The sequence below is a fragment of the Schistocerca cancellata genome, chromosome 4, assembly GCF_023864275.1.
Source record: "Schistocerca cancellata isolate TAMUIC-IGC-003103 chromosome 4, iqSchCanc2.1, whole genome shotgun sequence".
Taxonomy (NCBI): Eukaryota; Metazoa; Arthropoda; class Insecta; order Orthoptera; family Acrididae; genus Schistocerca; species Schistocerca cancellata.
The window spans coordinates 918,305,969-918,331,060 of record NC_064629.1 but is presented as its reverse complement, the minus strand read 5'-3'; the positions used below and the strand labels follow the sequence as shown (position 1 = coordinate 918,331,060).

At 35.6% G+C, this 25,092-nt stretch overlaps 1 protein-coding gene across 8 annotated transcripts in view; it reads left to right on the top strand.

Moving 5' to 3' along the window:
- The first annotated feature begins 1,179 nt into the window (after window positions 1–1,179).
- LOC126185087 (uncharacterized) overlaps window positions 1,180–25,092 on the top strand; it is a 49,808-nt gene continuing 25,895 nt past the window's right edge. For all 8 annotated transcript variants that reach the window (XM_049927883.1, XM_049927881.1, XM_049927880.1 and 5 more), the window contains exons 1-2: window positions 1,180–1,261; window positions 6,479–6,553. In XM_049927883.1, coding sequence (XP_049783840.1) covers window positions 1,199–1,261; window positions 6,479–6,553 — 138 coding nt within the window. In that variant the 5' untranslated portion in view covers window positions 1,180–1,198. The remainder of the gene's footprint in view (window positions 1,262–6,478; window positions 6,554–25,092) is intronic.

Sequence of the window (25,092 nt, the reverse complement as noted above, 5' to 3'; positions counted from 1 at the left end):
GATTATCTACATAGTGAGGTATGTATTGAAGACGACACTCAAAATAAAATACCAGTCTTCCGAAATACTCAACGATTTAAGGAGGGGAAAAAACTTGTACCGTCAACGAGTTTTTGTCGGTATAATAAAGAATTTGAACTCTCAACCAAGTCCCACAATCGTAGCTTTCGTAGTTTCCCATTTCCGTGATTATCCAATGTGGTGGCTTCAATAGACAACAGAAAATATTCCCCTTTGAAACGAAACGACAATACGAACACAACAACAAACGCAATAATTTACCAACAGCTGTCTTAATTACACTAGTTCTCCTAAATAACCATCGACACACAAATTAACTCACAATGGGTCTCCTACCTGAATAAAACGCTAAATTCAGTTACAACTTTACTTCTCTCCGCAATTCAAATTTCATTTTGTTCATCAATCCTGTATATTTAGGTTATGTCTTCAACAACAAACGAAATTTCATTCATAGGTTCATCTCGGCAGCCATCTTTTCCAGAAACTGTAAAAATAATCTGCATTCTTGTCAGTTGTCACAGTTGGATACCGTCCTCTACACTGCACCCGACATCCAAACATTAATATAATTTCATTTATTGCAAAATTTTTGCAACAGCAGCGAAGCATCATTTCTTGGTTGATCCACATCACAACAGGTGTCAACAGTTAGTAAACTACTAATACCACGTACCGTTTATTTGCGGATGAGTATTTTACTTAAAAAATACTGCAGTTACATTAAGATCTGTAATGCATTTTTTGTTGTTGTAACGAAAATGACAGATACTAACATCATGACATGTGGTTGGTCTTTATCCTACAATAAAATAGTAGTCTCTACGCACTCATAATGACCTGTCGCTTATTGAAAAAAATATTGGTTGTCGGAAGGTTTTCGGAAATAAAAAGTATTTGTAATTGCATTCTTCGTGCAGCAGCTAACTGAGTGTTATAGAAAACGTAACTACACACACCACGCAATAAACATAGAATGTTGTTTTCAAGTTTTAAAATCGTATAGGTTATTGCGAACTCTCGTGAAACACACAATGACGTCACGTTCGTCAGTTTTCGGCACCCATCGGGAACTGGGATTATACTCCCAGAATTCCGTAGTAGCAGATGTCCGCCATAAGTGCTTGGTACTGTATGTAGGAAAGGATCGTGTCAGTAGGAGTCCCAGTACGGCCTCATGCAGCATTCTCCTTCGGAGATCAAGGAGAAGTTACTGAGGGCACTGGATAAGGAATACAATGTAAGGTTTTAAATACTGTCGAAACACATGAAACACCGAAATTAATAAAAATTACGAAGAAACTTAGCTAAATGCGCTGTGAAAGTGGCGTGTCTGACTCCAACTTGTGTTAGTTTTCCACTAGCTAAGGTAGAAATACACCCATATCAGACAAGAATTCCTTAACAGCAGTACCATAAATATATACAGGTTCATTCAGAAGCGTGATTTTGCTTAACATAGTGGAAGAGACGTCAAATTTCGTGTGTGGAAATTGGGTACACGGAGCTGTAAGAGGACAGTGTCTAGCCTAGACCTCCTCCTTACGCGGCACGGCGCGTGCGCACTGGCCAGTGGAGCATGGCCCGTAACATGTAAACTCAAGGCATTCACGTTGACTCATATTTCATACTGACAGCATATTAAACTACGTTTAATCGCCATAAAGTGTTATGGAGCCGTTAAAAATAACGTGCAAAGGATAATGAACCTAACAGTTGCTATATTCATTGTAATGTGCGGTGTTTTGGCATTATGATAAGTGAAACGTGCAAGTGAAGTATTGTGTGTTCTCCGTTTGTGGATAAAAACTGTGTTAATTACGTAAATAAAGTGATTTTGTACAAAGTAGATGCTCCCACAGAAGATTCCTTTCATGCATCATCCAGATTTACTGTGACGTGCCTTGTTTCCTTCTTCCGTTTCAACGTTTAAGGGATGTTCTCAAACTCATGACTTCAAAATCATATTTCTGTGTGTTTCTCTAATCTCAGGTAATTGTGAACACAAGTGTGCGAAAAGCTGTGTAATTGATTTGCGCCGATGCCAGAGTGAATTGCTTAAAAGGAAAAAAAAAAAATGTTCGAAACTACTTTTGTACTGATGCATTTGAATATTGCAGATTACTTCAGGTACGTCCTGTTGTGGTTAACTGAACCATATGTGTAATTTTATTCGTATGATCTAGTTATCCGATGGAAGCCGTGGCCTATATGCATACAGTGTACAGTATTCAAAAGTAAATCGAACTCCTTGTTAAATGTTGAGCAAAGTAAAGAAATGCATAAGGAGGCCAACGGGATTTCACCAAAATATCTGTCTCCATACACCAGGAAGCCTGAGCAAAAATGGAGCCCAGCAGAATATTTTTTACTATCCCAATGGGATGAAGGTTCCAGGTTGTAGGCTGGGGAGGTGTACTGGGTACTTTGCTGCAGCAGAACATAAAAAAAGCACTTTTATTGAAAAATTAGATTTCAGCAAAAACTGTCTTCAAGTAACTGCAAAAGTACAATTTGATGAAAAGCAATTTTTCTCGTTTAGATTTGCAGTCATCACAACTGACCCAGAACACAATGTGACGGTGCTAAACTTTGTCAGAACCTCTTTTGAAATTGGCACTTGTTACTTCTACATGTGCTAGATGTTTGTGTATTTACATACAGTGTTCAAAGACTGAACAGGTGATTTGTTCACAAATAATGTTTGTATTGCTTAGTAGTCACAGTTTAATGGAATAAATTTCAGGGGGTTCTTGAGTTATGTAACTAGTCTGTTTCATTTATCAAAGATTAACATTTTTCATGGACCTGTCACAGAATAATAAAGGAAATATTCAATGTGATAATTCATACTTTTTGGATGTTTTATTTAGTTAGGTAACTTCATTACCATTGGTTCTTGCATGTACGTATTGATGTCACTTTAATGGTTTTCTGTATGTATTCCACAGTAAGTGCTTATACTTACTCCACAACTCTATTCTGTTGTGATAACACTTCACCTTGAAAAATATTTTTTTCACATTATTCCCTCTTTTCACATATAACATTTATAAACCCGTTTTGTCTTTTACATGTTCACAGATGGTAGCTATTGATGTCTTAAAAGATTACTTTCATAACTGAGTCAGTATGAGTAAAACTTCACAGGGAGAGGGTGAGGTAGCAGGTACAGAAAGGTCAGCCACGGGAAGTTCAAAGTGTGTACCATGTTGCCATTAAATTTTATTAGTAATGGGGGCTGATACTTAAGACAATGCTATTAAAGATATTTGGTGTTATTATTGGCACTGTAAAGACAGAGAAAGCTATTAATGTTTCTGTTCATGTAAAACATCCTGCAGGTATGTTAATCCACTGTGTAAATGTATTTAAATGCATATTTCTATGTGATACTGAAAGGAGAAGGCAGATGTGTGCTAGTCAAGTTACAATCAGTGTAATGGTTAATTTGAGTGAAAGAAAGTTAGTTTCTATTCCCATCTGCACAGGCTAATCTTAAACAGTCAGTGTAGCTTATAGATTTTCTGGAAGATTCATGTGTTAAATGATTGAATAAAAAAAAATTGAGATAAAGCTGCTCTTCCATTAAATTAGATATTGATACTTTTCGTGTGTGCAGAACTGTTTATAAATTGGCTTTAAGTTTTCTGTGTGTTCGTCAATTGCACTGAACGTGGTGCAGCTATATTGCAATGAATCATGTGGTGCTGCAATAAAGTGTTAGATTTTTTAAATTGCAAAACCCTTGATCCAAAATCCCTCTTTTGCCATCCTAATTTGGTTTACTATGGCCTCTACAATGATGCCACCTGAGTGTGGTACACAGTGAAAAGACGATGATTGTCTTCTATGCAACAGAATTTCGACAAAGTACTAGGCCCTTTGCTCTTACCATTTGTAGGTGTTTGTTCGTCCTCACTGAAAAATGAATGTAACTCATTGTGAAGTTTAAAAGAATTTTTAATATAAACCTCTATTTAATTCTGTTTTGTATAGAGGCCTGAAAAGTGTAAACTGTTGCTTCTGCATGTCAGTTAATAAAGAGGAACCTGAAGAAATGACAGAATAGGTTCATGAAGAGAAATTGTAATGGTTTACTTGCTCATTGTCATAAATAACATTATTGAAGTGTATTGTGAAAACATATGGCACTGTTTGCACAAATTGTACCACCATGAAGGAATCTTCAAGAATTAAAATCATTAAATTTGTGGGTCATAGTGAAAAAATAAACTGCACAGAACAACATAACAGCTTCACATTTTGAAAAAAATATACTGTGGAGACAACACTTGAACTAATCACTGGTGTGAAAGAGACAGAGAATGAATCTGTATTCTGTGTGAATGACAAGACTGGGGGAAAATTCTGGTATTTACAAGTTTATTGAGTCTTAAACATTAATTACAACATGAAGAGGGGTGGTGTTCCATCGAAATACTGCTCCAGATGGTGTCCCAACTTTCATGCTGGACATTGATTGGATCTGACACTTGACATATTAACCTCTGTAGTGTCTTACCTGTACTTGGCCATCTCTCTGATCAATAAAAGAAAGCAATATTTGATAAGGAATATTGTTATAGATTAGTGTTAAGTTGGTTCTTATTAATTATAGCTAGCGGTTGGATGTTGCAGGTATTCTACCCATCTTTTATGACTGCTGAAACATGAATTGTGAATATAGGTAGCAACAGAACTGTAGCTAGCATTGACCCAGTACTTGAAATGTAGCTCTACTGTCACTGGCTTGTAGATGAGCTGTGTCTGACATCACAGGTTTTGCTCTCTTAGTGTATGTTAGGTGCAGTATGTTTTCACATGCATTATTTTGGTAGCCAGAATCATCGTTTCACACCGCAATGCACTGAAAGCTGTTTTGGAAGTTCGTGAGACAGAAGCTGCATCAAACAATGTAGTAATACTACATCAGTAAAGGCTGCAGTTTCAAGTTGGAGCAAACCATGTTCGGAAGGCTTACTATTTGCTTGCTACAGTAACATGACTGTGGTAATTCTGGAATCAATTGGATATTAACATTTTTATGGGATATTTCTCATTGCCAGGAAATGTTGCAGACTGTTACCTTTTATGATTCAGAAGGCACTCCTCTGACCATGTACATGCTATGTAATATTAAATTCACACACATTGTTCCCTGCCTATAAAGTCCTTCGAGATTGATACCATGCAGTATTTTATCCCCTATCAGACTTCTTAAGTCATAATGAAGTGTAAATGTAACTTACACTGAATGAATAAAGTGAACTCATTTTTAAAATACTTGAGTTTCAGGCTAAATAAATTATTGCATTTTTAAAAAGGTAGAGGATGAGACCATACACATACTGAACATCATTTTGAAGAGACTTGCATCCACGTTTTAGGTGTAGTGGCTGTCCTGGAAATGACAGTGTAATAGAATTGTTCAGTGGATTATATTAGAAAATCTTACCGCAGAACAAATAGTGAGAAAATGTGTTAAAAGTTAAATTACATATAATTTAACCTTTTCATACCTATGCTGCATAAAAGAAGACTACAACCAATCTTTCATTAATTTTCAGTATGTGGAAATTGAAATAATAATACACTCAAAAATTGTGTGTGTGTATTTGTGACTGTAAAAGTCATAAATTTATCAATAGTATATGCTTGCGTGTGAGCATTGATAAGTACTAAGTTATAAATAACAATGAATTGTATATGTCCAGCTGTTGCTGTTTGGCAAAATAGTATTCTTTCTGTACCCAACAGCTGATTGAGATTTTGAGACTTCCATATGGACCACGGTGTTTTGCCTATCGTATGCCTTCACACACATTATTCTAGTGTCAAACAAGTAATTTTGAGTGTGCAGTAAAGATAAGCTTTTGAGGTTTTGCTGAAGGGCATTTAGCATTCTCTCAATTAACTGTTATTTATATCTACACTATAATATCCATTCTTTACTTTCATTTTTGTGTTGTTAGTGTCTGTCTTCTACTCATGTACTGGAGAGGCAGCACATGCCATTTCACGTAGTCTCTGTATCTCAAACTGAAAATAGCTTCTTGGAGTTGGAGATCAGGATATATATATATTTAAAAAAATCATGCAATAACTGTGTATTATTGTGGGTGAAATGCATCTGGTTGTTTTCCCTTTCTTTTCTGTATTTTGTGAAAGCTCTGGTAACATATTGCCGTTAATTGTGTTGCATATTATTTTATTTGTAGATATTCACTACATTCCACAATGGTGAACTGCCCAATAGCAAAGATAAGGAAAGGGTTTTACACAATATTTGCCTAATTTACTCTTCTGCTGTACGAAATTTTCTCATACAACATCCATCTTTTGCTTAATTAGTTATGTAAATGGAACTGTAGTTTCGTGATTGCCACATTGACTCATATTATACTTAGGTGCTAACTTGTGCATAGTACATTCTTAAAGATGTTTGAAATTACAGGTTATTAATTATGGCGCTGTGGAAGAAGTTATTGGACTGCTGGAAAACACTCCAGTTACAAAGGAGGTGCTTGAGGTAAGATCTAGTAGTTGTTCATGGTTATTTCATTGAATATTTAATATCAGTTAGTGTTCAGTGGAATGTACATGTTTATCTTTTAATGCTATCATTATCTATAACACAGTGTCATTGTAATAATTATAGGAGACTGCTGTGGAGAGTTTACCCTTTTTCCATTCCTTTGTGAATGCAAATATTTCATAGATGATCGAATAATTCTACTACAGGTCTCTATTTATGAGAATTGTGCTGCATTTGGGATATTTCAACACTTCAGTGTGTAGGGTATCTAGGTAATCATAGTTTCAAAAATTACACAAGTGTGTATGAATTATCTGTTAAAAAAATAGAGCAAAGTCTACCATTGGATAAGTAGAATGCCATTTTTAATAGCAATTACGTGTTCATATTCCGTGGTTTGCTTTGAACCTGTTATTTCATATGGGTAATTACAGAATGTATCATCAAACAGAAGTTGTACATTTTACCCAATGAAGGTTGCCATTGAAGTACATGCTTATGTAGAATGTAATTTGTCACACACACACACACACACACACACACACACACACACACACACACACACACACCAAGTAATATTGACAACGGTGGGTTATGGAGAAATAGATGGAATGTGGGCTGGTTAGAGGGAGAAATAGGACAGCAGGGGATTAGAAAGATGAAGCTGGTGTGTAACATGTAAGTGCTTGCAGATAGCAGTTTCAGTACCATATTCATCTGAGAAAGTTACGTTCTTGCATATGTGCCCTCCTCGGTGCTCTCCACAGGAACAGAACAAGATGCAAAGTCATGCTGAAAGAGGTTATTGAGAATGTACCTTAACTTGATTGATATTTTATTAGATCATATTTGGAGAGCATATTGTAACCCTTGTAAGATTCATCAAGAGGAAGACCAGCCAGTTGTATACAAAGAGCTTACCCCAATGAATTTGATAGAATTAGGATGACTTCTCCTTGCTGGACACTATTCTTTAGTTTAATTGTTATTTTATTTGCTTTATTTTATGCCACTGGATGTTTGTGAATGATACCTGATCATAGAAAATGATGTTATACACACAACTTATTTATCGAAAAACAAAATGAGGTGGTCCAGCAATGTGGAATAGGACTCATGGTTGAGGGATGACTGTTAAAATCCCTGTCTGACTATCCAGATTTAGGATTCATGGTTTCTCTAAATAACTCATGCCAGATGACTGGATGGAACCATCAGAAAGCATGTGGCTGGTTTTCTTCCCTGTCTTGCTCCAATCTGATTTTGACCTCTGTCTGTAACGAGCATATTGTCAACAGGAGATTATGCTATATCTTCCTTCCTCTTTGTTAAAAGAAAAATGACAATGTGTTCAGATATAAAATGCAAAACTGGCAACAAACATTCTGCTTTGAATTACTGATTGACTAAACACACTGTTTGTGGATAGATATTACAGGTATCAAGAATTTTTCATGAGCAGTCAAGGTCCAACATGGGATTGTACAGATCTTTGTGTGTATTGCAAGAAAGAAACTACTCTAAGCAAGGAAGCTGCTATGCCAGCAGTTTCTTATGATGATGATAATGATGACTAGTCTCCTAGCAAGTAAACAATCTTTATAAAATCATCTTAACACACTTCGGGGTACAAAATAACCCATGGCACCCAGTGTGCACACAGTTGGACATGGCCTTTTTTTCCGCCTTTGAGAACTTGCACAAATGTATCGATTCTGATTAACAATACTCTTATCTGGTTAGCAGACAGTGTAAGTTAAGACATTTCTGTTGACTGCAGCTTCTTCCACAGCCTGCAGATCACAACAGGCTGAACTTTGAGACATGTTGCATTATAATGTCTTTGCCGTACTTCCAGTCTTTCAGCTTTGTGCCAATTCATAGGAAAGAAGTAACTTGGTAGTCCATTTTGAATATATGTGCACAACAGAAGTAATGTAATAAGTGTTCAAGAACTGCAATGACCAATGTGCATATATTTTCTGTTAGTTTGCTTTTCCTGTTTCTTTATTTGTATCACACAATGTAGAAGAGCTCATTAGTTTCACAAGAGATAAAAGGCATTGTGCGAATTGGGTAAAGCACATTTATAGCTGCAGTAGTGTTTTATTGTGTTTTTTGTCTACCATATAAGTTATTTCGGGCCATTGCTTAGCTACAGGAGGTGAAATTTCAGTACTGCTGATACACATAGAAAAGTTCATACAATCCTAGCTTGTAGAACTAATTATTTCTTGTTCTGGGAGGAAAGAGGGGTAAGTTGGGGAAGGTTGAAAAGGATCAGGATGACATTTAGATCCCAGAATGAGAGATGCCTACTTGTTGTGAGGTCAAGAGGAGACCACACAACCTGCCCTACACTTCTCACATAGGAAGGAACTGTTAATGCCAAAAGCTATGATAGTGTGTGTATGTATGTATGTCAGTCGGCAGCACTTAAATTTCATCTCTTGAAGGTAAGTATTGGCCAGCAATTCTATGTCATAATTTTATTGTTTTCTCAAGTGAATTTACCTTTTACACAACACAGAATTAATTCAGATAAGTTCGTAAAATGGACAACTTCTAGTAAGACCTTCCTGAGAAATTTGTTATTTAAAAACTATTGAGGGAACAAAATGGCTGATCAAAGGACAAAAATGAAATTATTATTGTGGGCATGTTGTTTTCTGATACCAAATTATTTGTAGATGTAGCAGGGCATGCTGAAAATAATGCCTCCTAATTTTTTATTCTCTTCTCAATATCAGTTGAGGTATTACACATCATGCATATTACTTGGTTGACTTTTCAGCTTCACTGATGGAAGGTGCAACCCTCTGCTGCTAGAGGACTTCAAATTGTAGGATGTAACATGACGGTGTGTAACATAACTATGCCAGTGCACAAAAAACTGCTTGCTGTAATTTACTTTCTAAATACAGAAAAGTTGACTCCAATTGAAATCCGTAGAAGAAAGAAAGCTGTGTATAGTGATCATTGTATTGACATCAGTAATGAGTGGTGTTGGGTTGTTCATGCTCATAATGAAGACAACGATGGTGCTAATCTCAATGTTTGTGACAGAGCACGAAGTGGATGACCGGACAGGATCACAGACACCAAATAAGTTCAAGACCATGCCATTGGTAGGCAATGTCATGCTCACAGTGTTTTGGGATTTTCAAGGTGTAGTGTATTAGGAATTCATGCCTATAGGGATCACCATCAATTCTGCAAGGTATCATGAGTCACTCAGAAAACTGAAAGCACAAATTCGAACAGTTCATCCACACATGGAACACCCTCTCCTTCAACACAATACCAGAACACACACGAGTGCTGAGACATCTGCGACAGTCCATTGCCTTGGGTTCAGTGTCGTCAGTCATCTTCCATGTAGTACCGACTTGACCCCATCTGATCTTCATATGTTTCCAAAATTTAAACAACACCTTCAAGGACCTCACATAGGTAGTTGTGGAGTGGTGCAAGCAGAGTTGAGGTTGTGGGTCAGTCAACCAAGTCAAACATTCTACCGCGACAATATCAACAGACTAGTCTGTTATTGGCAGAAATGTGTTTCTTGGTCAAGTGACTATGTTGAGAAGTAAATAGGTAGCCATGACGAATAAATGTGTATTTTACATAAAAAGCTTTAAAGAGTTTTCACGTTCAAAGTGTTGAGGCATTCCTTTTCAGTATCTCTCCATATTTTAAAGCATTAGTGAGTTCACCATTGAAAATGTTGTGTGTGTACTTTTTGTTTAATGTGCATGAAAATTTTGGAAACTAGAGCTATAGTGGCTAGAAAAAACATGGGGTAAACATGTCAGAAAAGCAATGTAGTTAAATGATTCCGAGAACACAGAAGTAAATAATATAAGAAACTAATGAAGTAATTTACTTTATAACTGCTACATTTTAAAATAGTTTGTGAATTAATATAATAAGTTTTCTTTTGGTAACAGACTGAATACTAACTGCAAGGTACATCACATTTTGCAAATACTTAAAGATAAATGGTTTTCAAATATCTTACAGTTCGTCATATAAAAACAAATTGCTGGTAAATAGCTGAAAAATTATTTTCAGATCAGTGACTAGAAATTTTCTCTTAGTTCATAAATCTTAGGCCTAATTTACCTTGGTGTGTCTTTTCAGACTGCCCATAATTATCGTGAAGTTCCACACCTGCTGTAGTTTATCATAGTGGCTTTAGACTAAGCAGTTAAATTGATATGGAAGATTTCATAATACACTCAAATTTTGAACACAATTTTATTATTTAAAACTAAAACTAAGGCTTCTGTACTTCAACAATGCAGAGTAACGAGAGAGATACAAATTGTCCTAAAGAATAAATTGCTGTGCTAACTAAATTTGAAAACACTGTTTTAGGGTAATGGAGAACAGCTAGGTACATTTAATATGAACAAATTGACCATAATCCAATAAGATTTTGATCTAATATTGCTTGTTGCAAAGAGAAATCGGAAAAAATAAAAGGTTCACAGTTAACTGAACTTCAATACTACAAAGTTTCGATTTTCACTATTTTGTACGTATATGTTCCAAAAAAGGTGACTCACAAAAATTTCAAGTTCTTGGCTTACAATAGTTCGCAGCTAGTCAGGAATAGGGCATAGTTTCAAAATCTGATGTCACAAATACACATCACATGAAATCAATCTAGATGTAACAGCAAAATTTTATTAGAAATGGCCAGTCTCTTTAGAACTGTGATATTACCCAAGTGCCAAAATGGAAGACTGTAAGAGAAAACAATATTCTGTAGGCAATAAGATGATGACTAAAGGAGTCGTAAAAGTGCTTTACAAATTTCAAGAGAACAACATAGAAGAAAGGCATTGTTTCTCTGAAAGGAGTCAAGAAACAAATCATTATCTGCAGATACATGACACAGAGATGTCATTACAGTAAAATTACAATTTTGGCTTATACTGAAACATGTAAGCGCTCTTTCATATTTATTGATGGATGGAATTGGCATTAGAGAGAGGGAGGCATCAATATTGAGGCGCAGCTGCTGAATGTGCAGTATACACATTAGGGTCATGTGCAGATGCAAAACAAGTTGATGACCCACTGTCAACAACAGTTTGGCTCATCAGTGGATATGTAAAGATAATTTGTTATCTACTTAATTGTAGCTGAGGCTAAGAGGAAGGAACAGATGGCAAAAATCTCTTTCTGTGGATACTTTACAGTCGTCATCTTGGTTTCTGCAACAGCTTCCTAACAGGATATTGTAACCCAAAGAGATATGTGAGTGATGAAAACATTTCATAAACAGTTAACAAAAGTAATTGATTCATATATCAAAAAAAGGACCATACTTTTTCATGTCCTGTGTGTAGGCATCTAAGCAAACTCCGGACAAGAGTCTTGAGGTGCACAAACATATTCACAGTAATAGCAAATGAGCTGTCCGAGTCGAAAGTTAAGTTACAGGAAAAAAATGAGATTCAGCTGCAGTTGTGATGTTCTTTTCATTACAAATAAATTTATTTTTGGTTTAGTGAAAGCTTGTCAGATTGTACTAACTAAACAAATTTGTGGTGATAGCGTTATTGAAACATACTTCTATCAGTTGGGTGAACACGTCAGTGTATTCTGCAGGTTTCATTAGTAAATGACTTACCACCTTATACGTTTACGATATTGCTCCATGTAACTAGAACAACACGTTATTTTACTTTCTGAAAAGTTACTTAAATAAAAAGTAACAAGAAAATTGCAAATTCACCTATTTTCATGTATCAGTTTAAAAGTAGCATGTGAATGATAGCTTCTGGTAAGCCTTTGTGAAATTTCATAAGAAAACATTAGCACTTGAAAATTGTATTAATCCTTAATTGGACACACACAGAAATATTATGAAGAAAAATATATTAAGTTACTGAAATAGGATGTGTATGGTCATGTGAACAATTTTACATGTATTTTTAAAAAAGTACAGTATGTTGTCTGTAAGCATCCTAGTGCATATCATAAGAAGAGGTGTTACAATATGAAATACTATACTGAAAAAATGGTCACATTTTACACTATTTCTTGTCACATGTCTTAAAACAATTCCTTTTTTGTGCTAAGCACAAAATAATTCCATGTTTTCCACCCCTGAGGGCAAAGCCTACAGCTTTCCTTTGGCCCATACTCTGGCCAGTGATCAAAACTGTCATATTGTGCATCATTCACTGGCACAGGAACTGATGTTTTCTTCCTTTTCTAGACTGGTTGTCAATCCAGTGATGGCCTGACAGGTTACCTCTTCCCAGAAAACACGTCTGTGAGGGTGTACTGAAAGTCAATGTCTTCAAAATTTTATGTGGAAACTGTTCAGTCTTTTTAAATAAAACAACTATTATCAACATTCTACATCTTTATTCTTCATGTCTACATATTTATTTTTTGACAGTCATCCTGCTGACGAACACATTTGTCCCAATGAGAGACTAGCTTAGTCCATTAAATTTTGGGTGCAAATAAAATTTCCTCCACTGATATTTCGGCTGCGTATCATCCGGCCGTCCTCGGAGTGCATCACAAGACTAACAACAAGAGACAGCTATTGACTGGTCATAAATTAGCTCCCAGAGATGAGGGGGAAGGAGGGCACTTCCCATAGCAATGCCATCAATCTGTTCATAAAATTCACCATTAAACTGAAAAGACGATGATAAAAGCACATGTTCAGATACGGCCATAATGTTCTTATCAAAATGTTAACTGATGAGAGAGAGAGTGTTATTGAAAGGTACCTTGGTATATAATGATACCACGTCAAAACTAACAAGCACATCCATACTATTTAGCCTGACATTGCCAAGTTTCTGAATAAAATCATAGAATTAAGAATGTGGTGACTACATTTTCCTACCAATGGTTTTAATAAGGAAGCTAGATATTTGGCAGAAAAATACATTGGTGAACCATTGGTGCTCTTTATAGGTCTCATAGACAACAGCTCTAGACCCTCATCCTTATCCATGTTATGAACTTTAGGAAGCCCATAAAATCTCTGTGGTACTGCACCTCGCACTTTCTGGGAAGCACCCTCTACCTCTGGTAGCTAATTTATTCGTGGAAGACTTGGAGGACAAGGCATTGGACTTGGCATGTTTTAAACCAACGGTCTTCGGAGGTATGTGGACACATTTGTGGTATGGCCACACGGGATGGATGAATTACATCGATTTCTTGAGCATTTGAATTCTATCCATGCTAGTATCAAATTTACTATGGAAATAGAAAAAGACAGCTGCCTCCCCTTTTTGGATGTTGTTGTTCACCGTAAAGTTGACTGCACATTAGGACATGCTGTATATCAGAAACAGACTCTCACTAATCTATATCTTCATGCCAGTAGCTGCCATCACCCTTCACAGACCATAGGTGTCCTTAAGACCTTAGTGCACAGGGTGCAGTGTATATCCAATAAAGATAATTTGCAAGAAGAGCTCACATACCTCAGGAGCATTTTTAAAGTGAATGGATTTTCTCCACTACAAATTCGTACAGCATTCAATGCAAAACCTAGAATTCAGGTATGTGATGGGAAGAAGATAGTAATTCCTTCAGATCAAGTGTGTTTTTGTCCTATGTGGGTGCTCTTTCCTCGAAAATAGGCCATATTCTTGAGAAACACTGTGTTAAGATGATCTTCTGGCCCCCCCACGAAGATTGCAGCTTTACTCAGCTCTGTAAAGGATGATTTACTGCTTCATAAAGTGAGTATGTATCAGATTCCTTGAGGAAATTGTTAGAAGTCATATATAGGTCAAACAACACGCACTGTTCGTGAGAGATATGTGAAATACACACTTATCACAGCCAGACAAGTGAGCTGTAGCCGAACATTATATTGATACAGGGCATTCCATGAACTACAGCGATGTGAAGATTTTAACATCCACCTCTTCCTTTTGGGAATCTGTCTTCAAGGAAGCTATAGAGATTAGATTAGCTAATAATTTAATAAATAGAGATAATGGTTTTAATTTGGACAAAGCATGGAATCTGGCTCTTGGGGCAATTAAACTGCAGAGAAGTCATTGTGGTATCACCGCTGCTGAACATACATTGATAAGCGAATCGAATGTCTGTGAGCCTTCCCCACAGGTGACGCTTGTGTAAGCGTGTTTCTTTTATGCCGACCAGCATCTGTGACCCGCATGCGCAGTACTGCTGCAGTGGAGCATATAAGGCCGCGCTTGACATCTTGTTGTTAGTCTTGTGACTCACTCTGAGGATGGCCGGACGATACGCAGCTGAAATATCGGTGGAGGAAATTTTATTTATGTAGCTGCATGCCCGAAATTTAATGGACTATTCATTACGCTGCGAGAAGTTGAAAATGCACAGAGACACTAACTTGTTGATACTATCACTGTAGGATGTTTGACTCTGTTGACAGAGCCACAATCTCAACTCTGCTTGCACACCTTCATCACTATCCAAGTGAAGTCCTTGAAGGTATTCCGTACGTTTTGGAAACAAATGAAAATAGGATGGGGCCATGTCAGACTCCATGGAGGATGATTGATGACAGTGAACACACAGCATTGGGTGGTTGCAGATGTCGCGGTGCTTGTGTGTTGTCTGGCATTGTCGTGTTAAAGGGAAGGTGCTCCATGTCAGGATGAACTCTTCTAATTTGAAACCTGACTACAGCACACTGTTTCTCATGCTCTAGCATAGCTATGTTATACATCGCCATGTTACGTGGTACAATTCAGTGCCCTCTAGTAACACAGGGTTGCAAATATTTAGACAGTAAGAATAAAGACGTAGAATGCTAATAAAGTTTTTTTTTTTTTTAATGAAGAGTTTTCTCATAAAAAATTTGGAGGCATTACTGTTATTTACAATGTCCCAAGTTAGAATCTGCTGGCACAGCTGTGTAATAACTCACCCTCTAGAATGTTACTTTCAATTTATAAGCAGTTTTTGTTGCAGAAGATAAAACAGTGTCACAAAATCGAAAGAAACTGTTAACTGATGCTCACACAAACTAGCACGGTGTCTGCCAAAACTGCACAGAATTCAGAATTTTTGCACCAGAGAGAACAGAATAGCACTGGATCAGATAACTTAAACATTGCTCACAAGTGTTATTGCCTGTCCGAGTATGAAACTTGAGAAATATTGCAAATTCAAGATGAAATTTTGTTACACATAATCAAATTCTTTCACTGGGCAGAATAATATAACAATAAAATAATGCAGCTGAAGCAAGCAGTATATTATTTGTGCACATCAAAAGAGGTTGGATATAATTATCTTTTACTCTAAGACAGGTTCAAAATCAAATACTTTAATTAAATGGGTGACGATGTAAATAGTGCAAAATTTGAGTAAAATGTCAAAAAATAATGAAAACTGCTTTTTGTAATTTGTTTGGAAATCTCAGTTGTGAATCTGAGCAATTGTGGGGAATGGAAACAACCGAAACTAGTTACTGCAGAGGGAATAAGAAGTTGTTATAGTGATTGAATCAAATTGTGTGTGTTTAGCCTGAAAGTGTTTTAATATCCGTTGGCCAAAAGGTATGATAAGCAGAGAGACCTTAAATTTTGAGGTATTTTTAGGTATTTAATATGCAGTCATATATTAGGACGTGACACATGCAACAGTGTGTGCCTTTTAAATCTCACTGACATCAAATTGCAGTACTCAAGTGGTCTCAGTGTGTCTGCATTACAATGTAGCTAGCTCACTTTGGGAATTGTCACTGGAAATGTCTTGTGAAAATTTGTGTGCTGTTTATTAGGGAATTTACACACACACACACACACACACACACACACACACTCTCTCTCTCTCTCTCTCTCTCTCTCTCTCTCTCTCTCTCTCTCTCTTTACATAATCCCATATGCATCCGAAGAGTCATAAGGTCGAGTGCATTGTATCTAGCATTTTGACAGATATTTCACATCTGTTTTTGTAGTGTGTAAATGCAGTCAACCCAGACAAATATTGATTTTCATGTGTCACATGACACATCATGCCAACAGAATGTCAGCTTGTTTCTCATAACAAACAAAATATTTTTTTAATGTGGACTTTTTATGCGGCTGTTCTATAATACAGTACCAAATTAGTGTGGAGTGGCAGTCAGTGCAAAAATCTGTGTTAACTGGGCCAGAAAAAAACATGAAGAATAACCAGAACTTCAACTGTAACAGCATCTGGTGGTAGTACACAGGCAGGCAGCACAGTGCAGTTTGGTGTGTGAGATGAAAATGGGCAAGTTAGGCAAGGAAGATGGGGTGAAAAATTGTTCATTATGACAGCACACTGTTAAAGTAAAGTAAATATCACACTAGACGTATTTTTTCTGCTTTACCAAATTAGCACATAAGGCTACACTTTAATAAACATTTTGTGGTTAGTGACAAAGCAACATTTTCCATTGACATTGACCGTTGCATGAAATTCTTGGTAAGCAGGATCTACTTGGACAGACTCCATATACACAACTGTGAGAGGGGCACTATAGTCAGTACATTGAACTTGACTATTCAAATTTGTATCAAGTCATCCAAATTTAGCTTTCCTGTGATTTTCCTACATCGCTCCAGGCAAATTACAGGATAGTTAATTTCAAAGGGCACAGCCAATTTCCTTCCCCCTCCTTGACAACATCGTGAGCTTGTGATTTGTTGCTAATGACCTGAATGTCAATGAGACATTAAACTGTAATCTTCCTTCCTTCCATCTGTACATTGGCAAAATGGAGTAGCAGAAATCTGTCTAAACTCCAAGGAAAATGAGACTTAAATTTTATATTGTCATTCTTGGAAGGTCCCATATTCAAAATCTTGTACAGAAACTTAATGTTGGTGCATTTAACACTCATATAGGCCAATATTTAACAAGCTGGTATTCTTACAGTGACATTGGAGTTCACCATGTACTTGTTTATGAGATTCGTAGTTAATAAAAGAAAAAGCTGCAGTCGTTTAGTGAAGAAACTACAGATTTTCACCTCAGATTGAAGGCTTTTCTCAAAATGATATTTCCTGTAGAGCCACCTTAGGTCCACATAATTGTATTATGGTATTTGTGTCCCACTGAAATAACTGTGAAGTGGGAAATTACCTGATCAAGCATTCCTTATTTAGATCTTCCCTAATAATTCCAAGAGTATGTGATACAATGGTTCTTTCTGTTAAGACATTGTCAACACCTTCCCCATTATTAAGCTTTGTAAAATGAAGTAACTTATTTTACTTATTATTTTATGTTCACTGCAGTTCTCACTTTGAAATTTTGTAGTTAAATATTCTTATGTTTATGAGTTCACTTTAATGAAGTTCTGGTTTAGTAATGGTATGTTTTGTGCTCACATGTCAAAGGCAGAGATCCCATGGATTAAGCATGAATAAAGTTCATATCAGTATAAGCTACCTGAACTAATTAAATGCATATTGTAGGTAAAGCAAAGCTGATTTCAACCTGAAAGTTTATTTGACCTCCACATTACTAAGCATGATCGTATTGAAAGTGATATGCTCTTGACTTCCTCTTACCTATTAATTGACTTACCTAGGTAGTTAAAAAGTGACCTTCAGCTAAACACAGACTATGAAGTGTGATGCAACTTGGTATTTTTGCATGAGTAAATGATTGCTAGGGGTGAAAGAAGCACTATATGACAGAAAATATCCTAGGACTGAAAGGGAATCAAACCATGCAGCTCATCCATTACCATTACAGTCATAATTATGTCTTAGTCATCCAGTCTATTTCATGATCCATTTGTTTGTTTTGTGGTCTCTCCTAGAAAATCTCAACATCATTGCTCTCCGAACAACCCCCAATTTTGAATGATTATTGCCAATAAAGTTTGTCTCATTACGATAAGTAAAAATTGGTAATATACAATGAATGTAAACTTTCTGTTTCCGACATATCAGAAGCTTTATTTTAAAAACACTCTTTAGTTTACCAGAAATACTCCATGCATGTTTAATTTTCTGTTAATTTCATTTGATGTCCACTCAGTTGTCTGCAAATGCCCGAAATACGAAAACTTGCCAAGTAGTTCCATTACTTCATTTTCAATTTATTATGTTTTGTTACTGGTATGTTGATTATAAATTACTTTAGTTATTTCATAATTGATTGTCATATTTACTTCCAAACTTCAAATGTAATCATTAAAATGAAGGTGGTTCAGATACGTTCCATTTTCATATATTCCTCCTTCTTGTAGCACAGCTGAGAACTGATAATAGTTTTAGTGCTATGGAGTCTCGTTGCTGACTCCTCTTTCAATTCTGACTTTGCCTGTTCTGATTAAATCTAACAGGAGAAGTAACATTGATTTATATGTTCTTCAGTGTACTTGAATAAGTGTCTTTTTCCTCGAGATCTGTTAATATATATGCATTGTTCTGTTCTGTAATTGTGTTCTCAATGTGTAAATGGTCTGGTGTGCTATATCCGCCTGTGAGGGCAATTTGTTCCTTAATCTGCTTTCTCTGTTTTTGGTAATAAGTTCAGTGAATATGTCATGTTATCAAGAGGAGGCTGATAAATGTATAATTTTTATGTTTCTTTTCATGAAGTAAAATATTCGCAGCACGGTTCCTCCAGAGAAATAATGATGCTAGCTGTAATGGTGTTCACTGAACCAATGGTTTTGTTTTTGTATTCTTCATACCCTTTTGTTTTCAGTTGTTCCTCTTATCATAATTTCATTTCATCTCCCCACAGCCTCTCAAGGACATTAAAGAATGTTTTTGTTTCATTTCTGGATAGTCTATCATACTCTTATTACTATTTTCATAAAACTCTTAGTCCTTTAATAGGTGCCTCATCTCAGTTGAAATTATTCTTTTTCAACTCTCTTGGTTAAATAATTGGGGTTTTTTCCCTTCTTTTTCTAACATACAGATGTTCTTGCTTGATTTAATCATGTATATCTCTCTATTGTTAAATGAGTAATAATAATTTAATTTTTGTACTTCCTGCTTGACAAGTCTGTTTCTTTCAACTCTGTATTGTCATTTCTTTTCTTAGTATACTGAATTTGATTTATTCCTTGTGAAGTCCTTTTTCTGTTTGTTTTGCTCTATGTTAAGAACATACACATAGTTCTCACAAAATTCTTTTAATGTATGACCTATTTCATTTCTGCTACTGCACTTGAAATTTCTGACTAAAGAATTATTCTTCTGTTTGTGACTTACTTTATCATTGCATTCCAGAATTAAAATTTTGTAGTGAAGCTTGCTGTTCTTTGAGTTTCTGTAACTGTTGACAGAAATCTTCCACTTCCTAATCATAATTTGGACATGTTGGCACATATATCTGAATGATTTAATTCAGGTATAATTAATTTTCTTTAAATGAGTGATGCTTTTTTTTTTTTTTTTTTTTTTGTCTTATGGAAGATTTAAATGTGAAATGGAAAATGTGACAATGTACAGAAGGTGGTAAATCACAGGATTACAATGTAGTAGTTCATGGTTAAGTTTTGACCCACTTAGTCTGATGGGAGAATTCCATTGTTTATTTAAATATAATTTTAGTCAATTCTTAAAATTGGTGATTATAAAGAGCATTTGGTCAGTTTCTTCTCGCATATTGACCCCATGATAGGCTGTAGGAATATGGAAGAAATGTGTAGCAGTTGGCCAAGGTAACATAAGACAATAAATTATTACAATTCTACATTTATAGGTGTTATATTGTACACAATGTACAAGCAACATGGTGTTTCAGGATGGCTGCCAAGTTGGAAGTGTAATCTTCCAGCTTGTGCCAAAGAAATATGTGCAGGTAATATTTAAAGTTGTACTTAAAATTTTGGGATCATTATAAATTAAAGCTCTCTTACATGTTAATTAACAATTTCAGGGATCTAACTCGAAGCCTGCTACATGTAATGTTCTGATACTGATATTTTTCTGCAACTAATTTTCTTGCACAACTTGAAGGAATGTTCAGGCATAAAACAGCTAATCATAGGCAACAATGCTGCACCATTGAAAACTGGTGAAATCATTATTTTCTTCTGTCACACATTCCAGAAAGTTGTTGTTTATATATTTGCAAGTTCCATGCATAATAATTGATATCTTTCGCTGTGATGTGTAATATGTCAGCTGCAGTGTAACATGTCAGTTGCACAGTTACAATACACTTTCTTATTGAAAAATGTAGCAACATGCTGAACATCTTACTGTCTTTAGCAAACCCTTTTTTTGTTGGTGTTTAATACCTCTTCTTAAACTCCCCCCCCCCCCCCCCCACACACACACACACACACACACACACACACACACACACACACACACACACACACACACACAGAGAGAGAGAGAGAGAGAGAGAGAGAGAGAGAGAGAGAGAGAGAGAGAGATTAAACATTCAGAAAATCTTATATCGTGTAGAAAACCTTGTCAAGCAGATAAAATTTCAATTTGTGTTTGAAGTTAATTTTATTGTCTGTTGACTTCTTTACATCACTGGGTAGGTGTTCAAAGGTTTTTGTGGTTGAAAACCTCACTCCATTCTGTGCCATACTAAGGCTGCTTCTTCTGTTATTTTATGTATGAATGTTACTCGTGCTTTCAAACTGTGAATGGTTGTTGACAGACGTAAATGCTTTCTCTCAATTGGATTTATTATAACACTAGTATCATCTGCAAAAAGTACAAATTCTGTTGATGAATGTTAACATATATAAGGAAATGAAAATTGAACTCTTGTGGGATTCCTTGTGTGATCTCTCCCCAGTCACTGAAATTTTCTTCTCCTTCCAACATTGTTTAAATTGTTCAGCACAACATTTTGTATTCTGTTTGTTAGGTATGATTCAAACCAGTTGCGTGTAAAACCATAAATTCCACAAAATTTAAGTTTTTAAAGTGAGTAGTATGACCCATGCAATTGACCACCTTGGAAAGGTCACAAAAAATATCAAATGGTGATTTTTATCATTTAAGTTTCATGCAGCCCTTCTGGAATCCAAACAGTAAAGTGCTAAGTAATTTGTCTCTACTTAAATGAGAAGCTACTTGTGAGAACATAACTTTTTCAAATCACTGAAAACGGACATCAGTAAGGAAATTGGCCAATAATTATATTTTTTTAGAACTTTCACAATTCTATTAACTTCTGTAAAGGGAGTTGTTACTAATTCTAGTTGCTAAAATTTTTGTGCACTGACATTTGTAGTATATTCTCTTGCTTCTTCAAATGAACCATTTAATCCTATTTTTGCTGCTACAGATAGAAAATGATTGTTAAGAGTACCTGCAACTTGTGCATTATCAAACTCAACATTTTCATTCAGTTTCATTTTGATAATATCTTGTGCACAGATTGGTTGTCCTCTCTCCTGTTTCACAGTATCCCACATTATTTTAATCTTATTATCTGCATTATTAATGTACATAATGGTATGCATATCTCTGGTCATTTTAATGACTTTTCTTAAAATGGTACCATATTTTTTGTAGAATGCAAGTAATGTCAGATCTTTTCTTGTTCTGGCCTTTATAAAGTTACCTTTTCCTTTTACATGATATTTTAATCTTTTCAGTTATCCATATGCTTCTAGACCCCGCTGTACACAAGAGCTGCTCGTGTCAATATTTTTTATCCAACTTTTACATATGTTGCAGCTATTTTTTTTTTCATGTTAACTCAGCACAAAAATAATGCTAGTCTATAACTGCTGATATTTAACTTTGTTGTAAATAATCCACTGCAATTCAAAAGGAACAGTGCTTCACCCAATTACAGTACCAGAAAGAAAAAGGACCTTCATTGCTCCACATTAAGGCTTTCTTTAGCACAAAAAAGGGTGCACTATGCTGCAACTAAAATTTTTGATAATCTACACAGTGATATAAAATCTTTGACAAAAGCAAAGTAAAATTTGAAAACAAACTGTAAAAGTTTCTCCTTGACACCACCTTCTATTCCACAGAAAAATTTCTATTATTATAATGTGTTAAATATGGTGGGTAGGAATTATGAACTCACATCTGTATATTTTAAATAAAAATAAATAACTTATAAATGTTCAGCATGTAGCCTTATTTACAAATTAATTTTCTATGTGAATGTATAATGACTTGATCCACATCATTATGACTTATCGTGTAAATGATCCATGGAATGGAACATGAAACTAACTGAATGACTGACTCCACCTCTGTGGTTACATGACATTCAGAGAGGCACAGAGCATGTATCAGTTCAGAATTTTCCACATCTTCTAGTCATACAAGAAGCTTTCCAACCCTCTAATTTCTGATGAACCAGACTAATTTTACTTCTCTGGGAAATGTTACATATATTATGCTCATGTTATGTTTCTAATTTTTTTTGCCAAGACTGACAGTCTATAATGTAACTCTAACATAAAAAGTGTCCTTCTGACTCCATTAATAACAGGAATTTTACCTTGCAATCTTGTATCACCTCCCCCCACCCCAGTAAGTACACATACTGCAAGATGCTCAGGTAATCTGTCCTTCCCCCACCTATTCAGGTTTTGACCATGATCACTGCTAAACCTCCAGAAATACTGCCCAAGTGTGTGCTGTTGCTGCTTTTATCTCATCCAGGTCACCTCTAATACCAGAAGGTTTCAGACCGGTCATGTAACAAAGATTTTTAACTGCAAAACATTTCCAGTGGCAGAAATGCACTCTGACTAAAATTTATTGCTTATGAACTGCAGATTAAAATGGAATAAATTGCAGAAAGGTAAGAAATTTTTGTTATGCCCCTAAGAGGTGATAGAATCAGATGTTTAGAGTTCAAAGGGAGCATTAGGCAACTGTTTTCTGAAACTAGGGAATGGGATACAATGTAAGATGCAGGGGCAGCCTTGAAAGATGAAATAATGAAGGCAGCAGTGGAACAAGAAGGCAAGGAGACAAGGCCCAGTAAAAATCATTGGATTACACACAAGATAATGAATTTAATCAATAAAAGGAGAAAATGCAAAAACACAGTAAATGAAGAGGCAAAAAAGGGAGTATGTCTAGAAAATAAGATTTAACAGAAAGTGTGAAATGGCAAAGTATAAACGGCTAGAGGAGAAGTGCAAAGCTATAGAGTCACAGTATGGAAATGATAGATACCTCCTATAAGTAAATTAAAGAGACCTTTGTGTAAAAGAGAAACAGTTGTTTGAATATTAAGTGGTCTGGCTGTAAGCCGCCACTAAGCAAAGAAGGAGAGGCTGAAAACTGGAAGAAATGTACAGGGTGATCCTGCTAAGCTGTTCACCTCAAATATTTCCACATTCTGTTTTCACCCAGATTGTGAGAAAGTCATCACTAAACAACATACAGTCTGTTTTCATAGCTATATTAATTACAGAGATATCAATTTCAACTACACTTTTTCAGATTGAACTATAATAATTGATGCTCTGGTATCATTCTTGTAAAACAGATGAAGTCAATGCAATTTCACTCTTCAAAATCTGACTACTAGTTTTGGAGTAACTGCAGTACTTAACTTGGGATTTAACTATTCTGAACCTGAAACCAATTACTGTCTTGCTTCATCAGCTTAGATTAGATTAGTTTTTCGTTCCATAGATCCATGCTGAGGAGATCCTTGTGGATGTGGAACATGTCAATTTCTTTATTTTTTTTAAAATTTTTTTAAAGCTGAAGTAACAATACTAATAGTATAAATATATACAATACATTTTTTGTTGCTATTAAAAAATTCATCAATTGAGTAGGAGTTGGCCACTAGTAAGTCTTTCAGGCTGCTTTTAAACTGATATTTATTTGTAACTAAATTTTTTATGTTTGGTGGCAAATTATTGAAGATGAGTGTTCCTGAGTAGTGGACCCCTTTTTGAACTAAAGTAAGTGCTTTTAAGTCCTTTTGCAGATCATTTTTGTTCCTGGTATTGTATGTGTGAACTGAGCTGTTTGTTGGAACAAGAGAATATTATTTAGGACAAATTTCATTAAGGAATAAATATACTGAGAGGCAGTAGTTAGTATACCCAGTTCTTTGAAGAGGTTTCTACAGGACGTCCGTGAATTTACTCCACAAATAATACGTATTACACACTTTTGGACTCTGAAAACTTTTGTTTGACTTGAAGTGTTACCCCAAAATATTATACCATATGACATTATGGAATGAAAGTAGGCAAGCTATTTCATTTTTATGTCACATATGTCTGCTAACACTCAAATTGCAAATACAGATTTGTTAAGGCGTTTCTGAAGTTCTGTGGTGTGCTCCTCCCAACTGAATTTATTATCAAGTTGTAATCCCAGGAATTTAAGACTGTCAGCCTCTTCTATCTGTTCTTCTTCATACTTTATGCATATGCTGGGTGGAAACCACTTACAGGTTCTGAATTGCATATAGTGAGTCTTTTCGAAGTTTAATGTCAGTGAGTTGGCTTTAAACCATTTATTAATATCCATGAAAATATCATTAGCAGATCTTTCTAGAACTACACTCGACGTACTATTTATTGCAATACTTGTGTCATCTGCAAACAAAACGAACTCTGCTTCTAG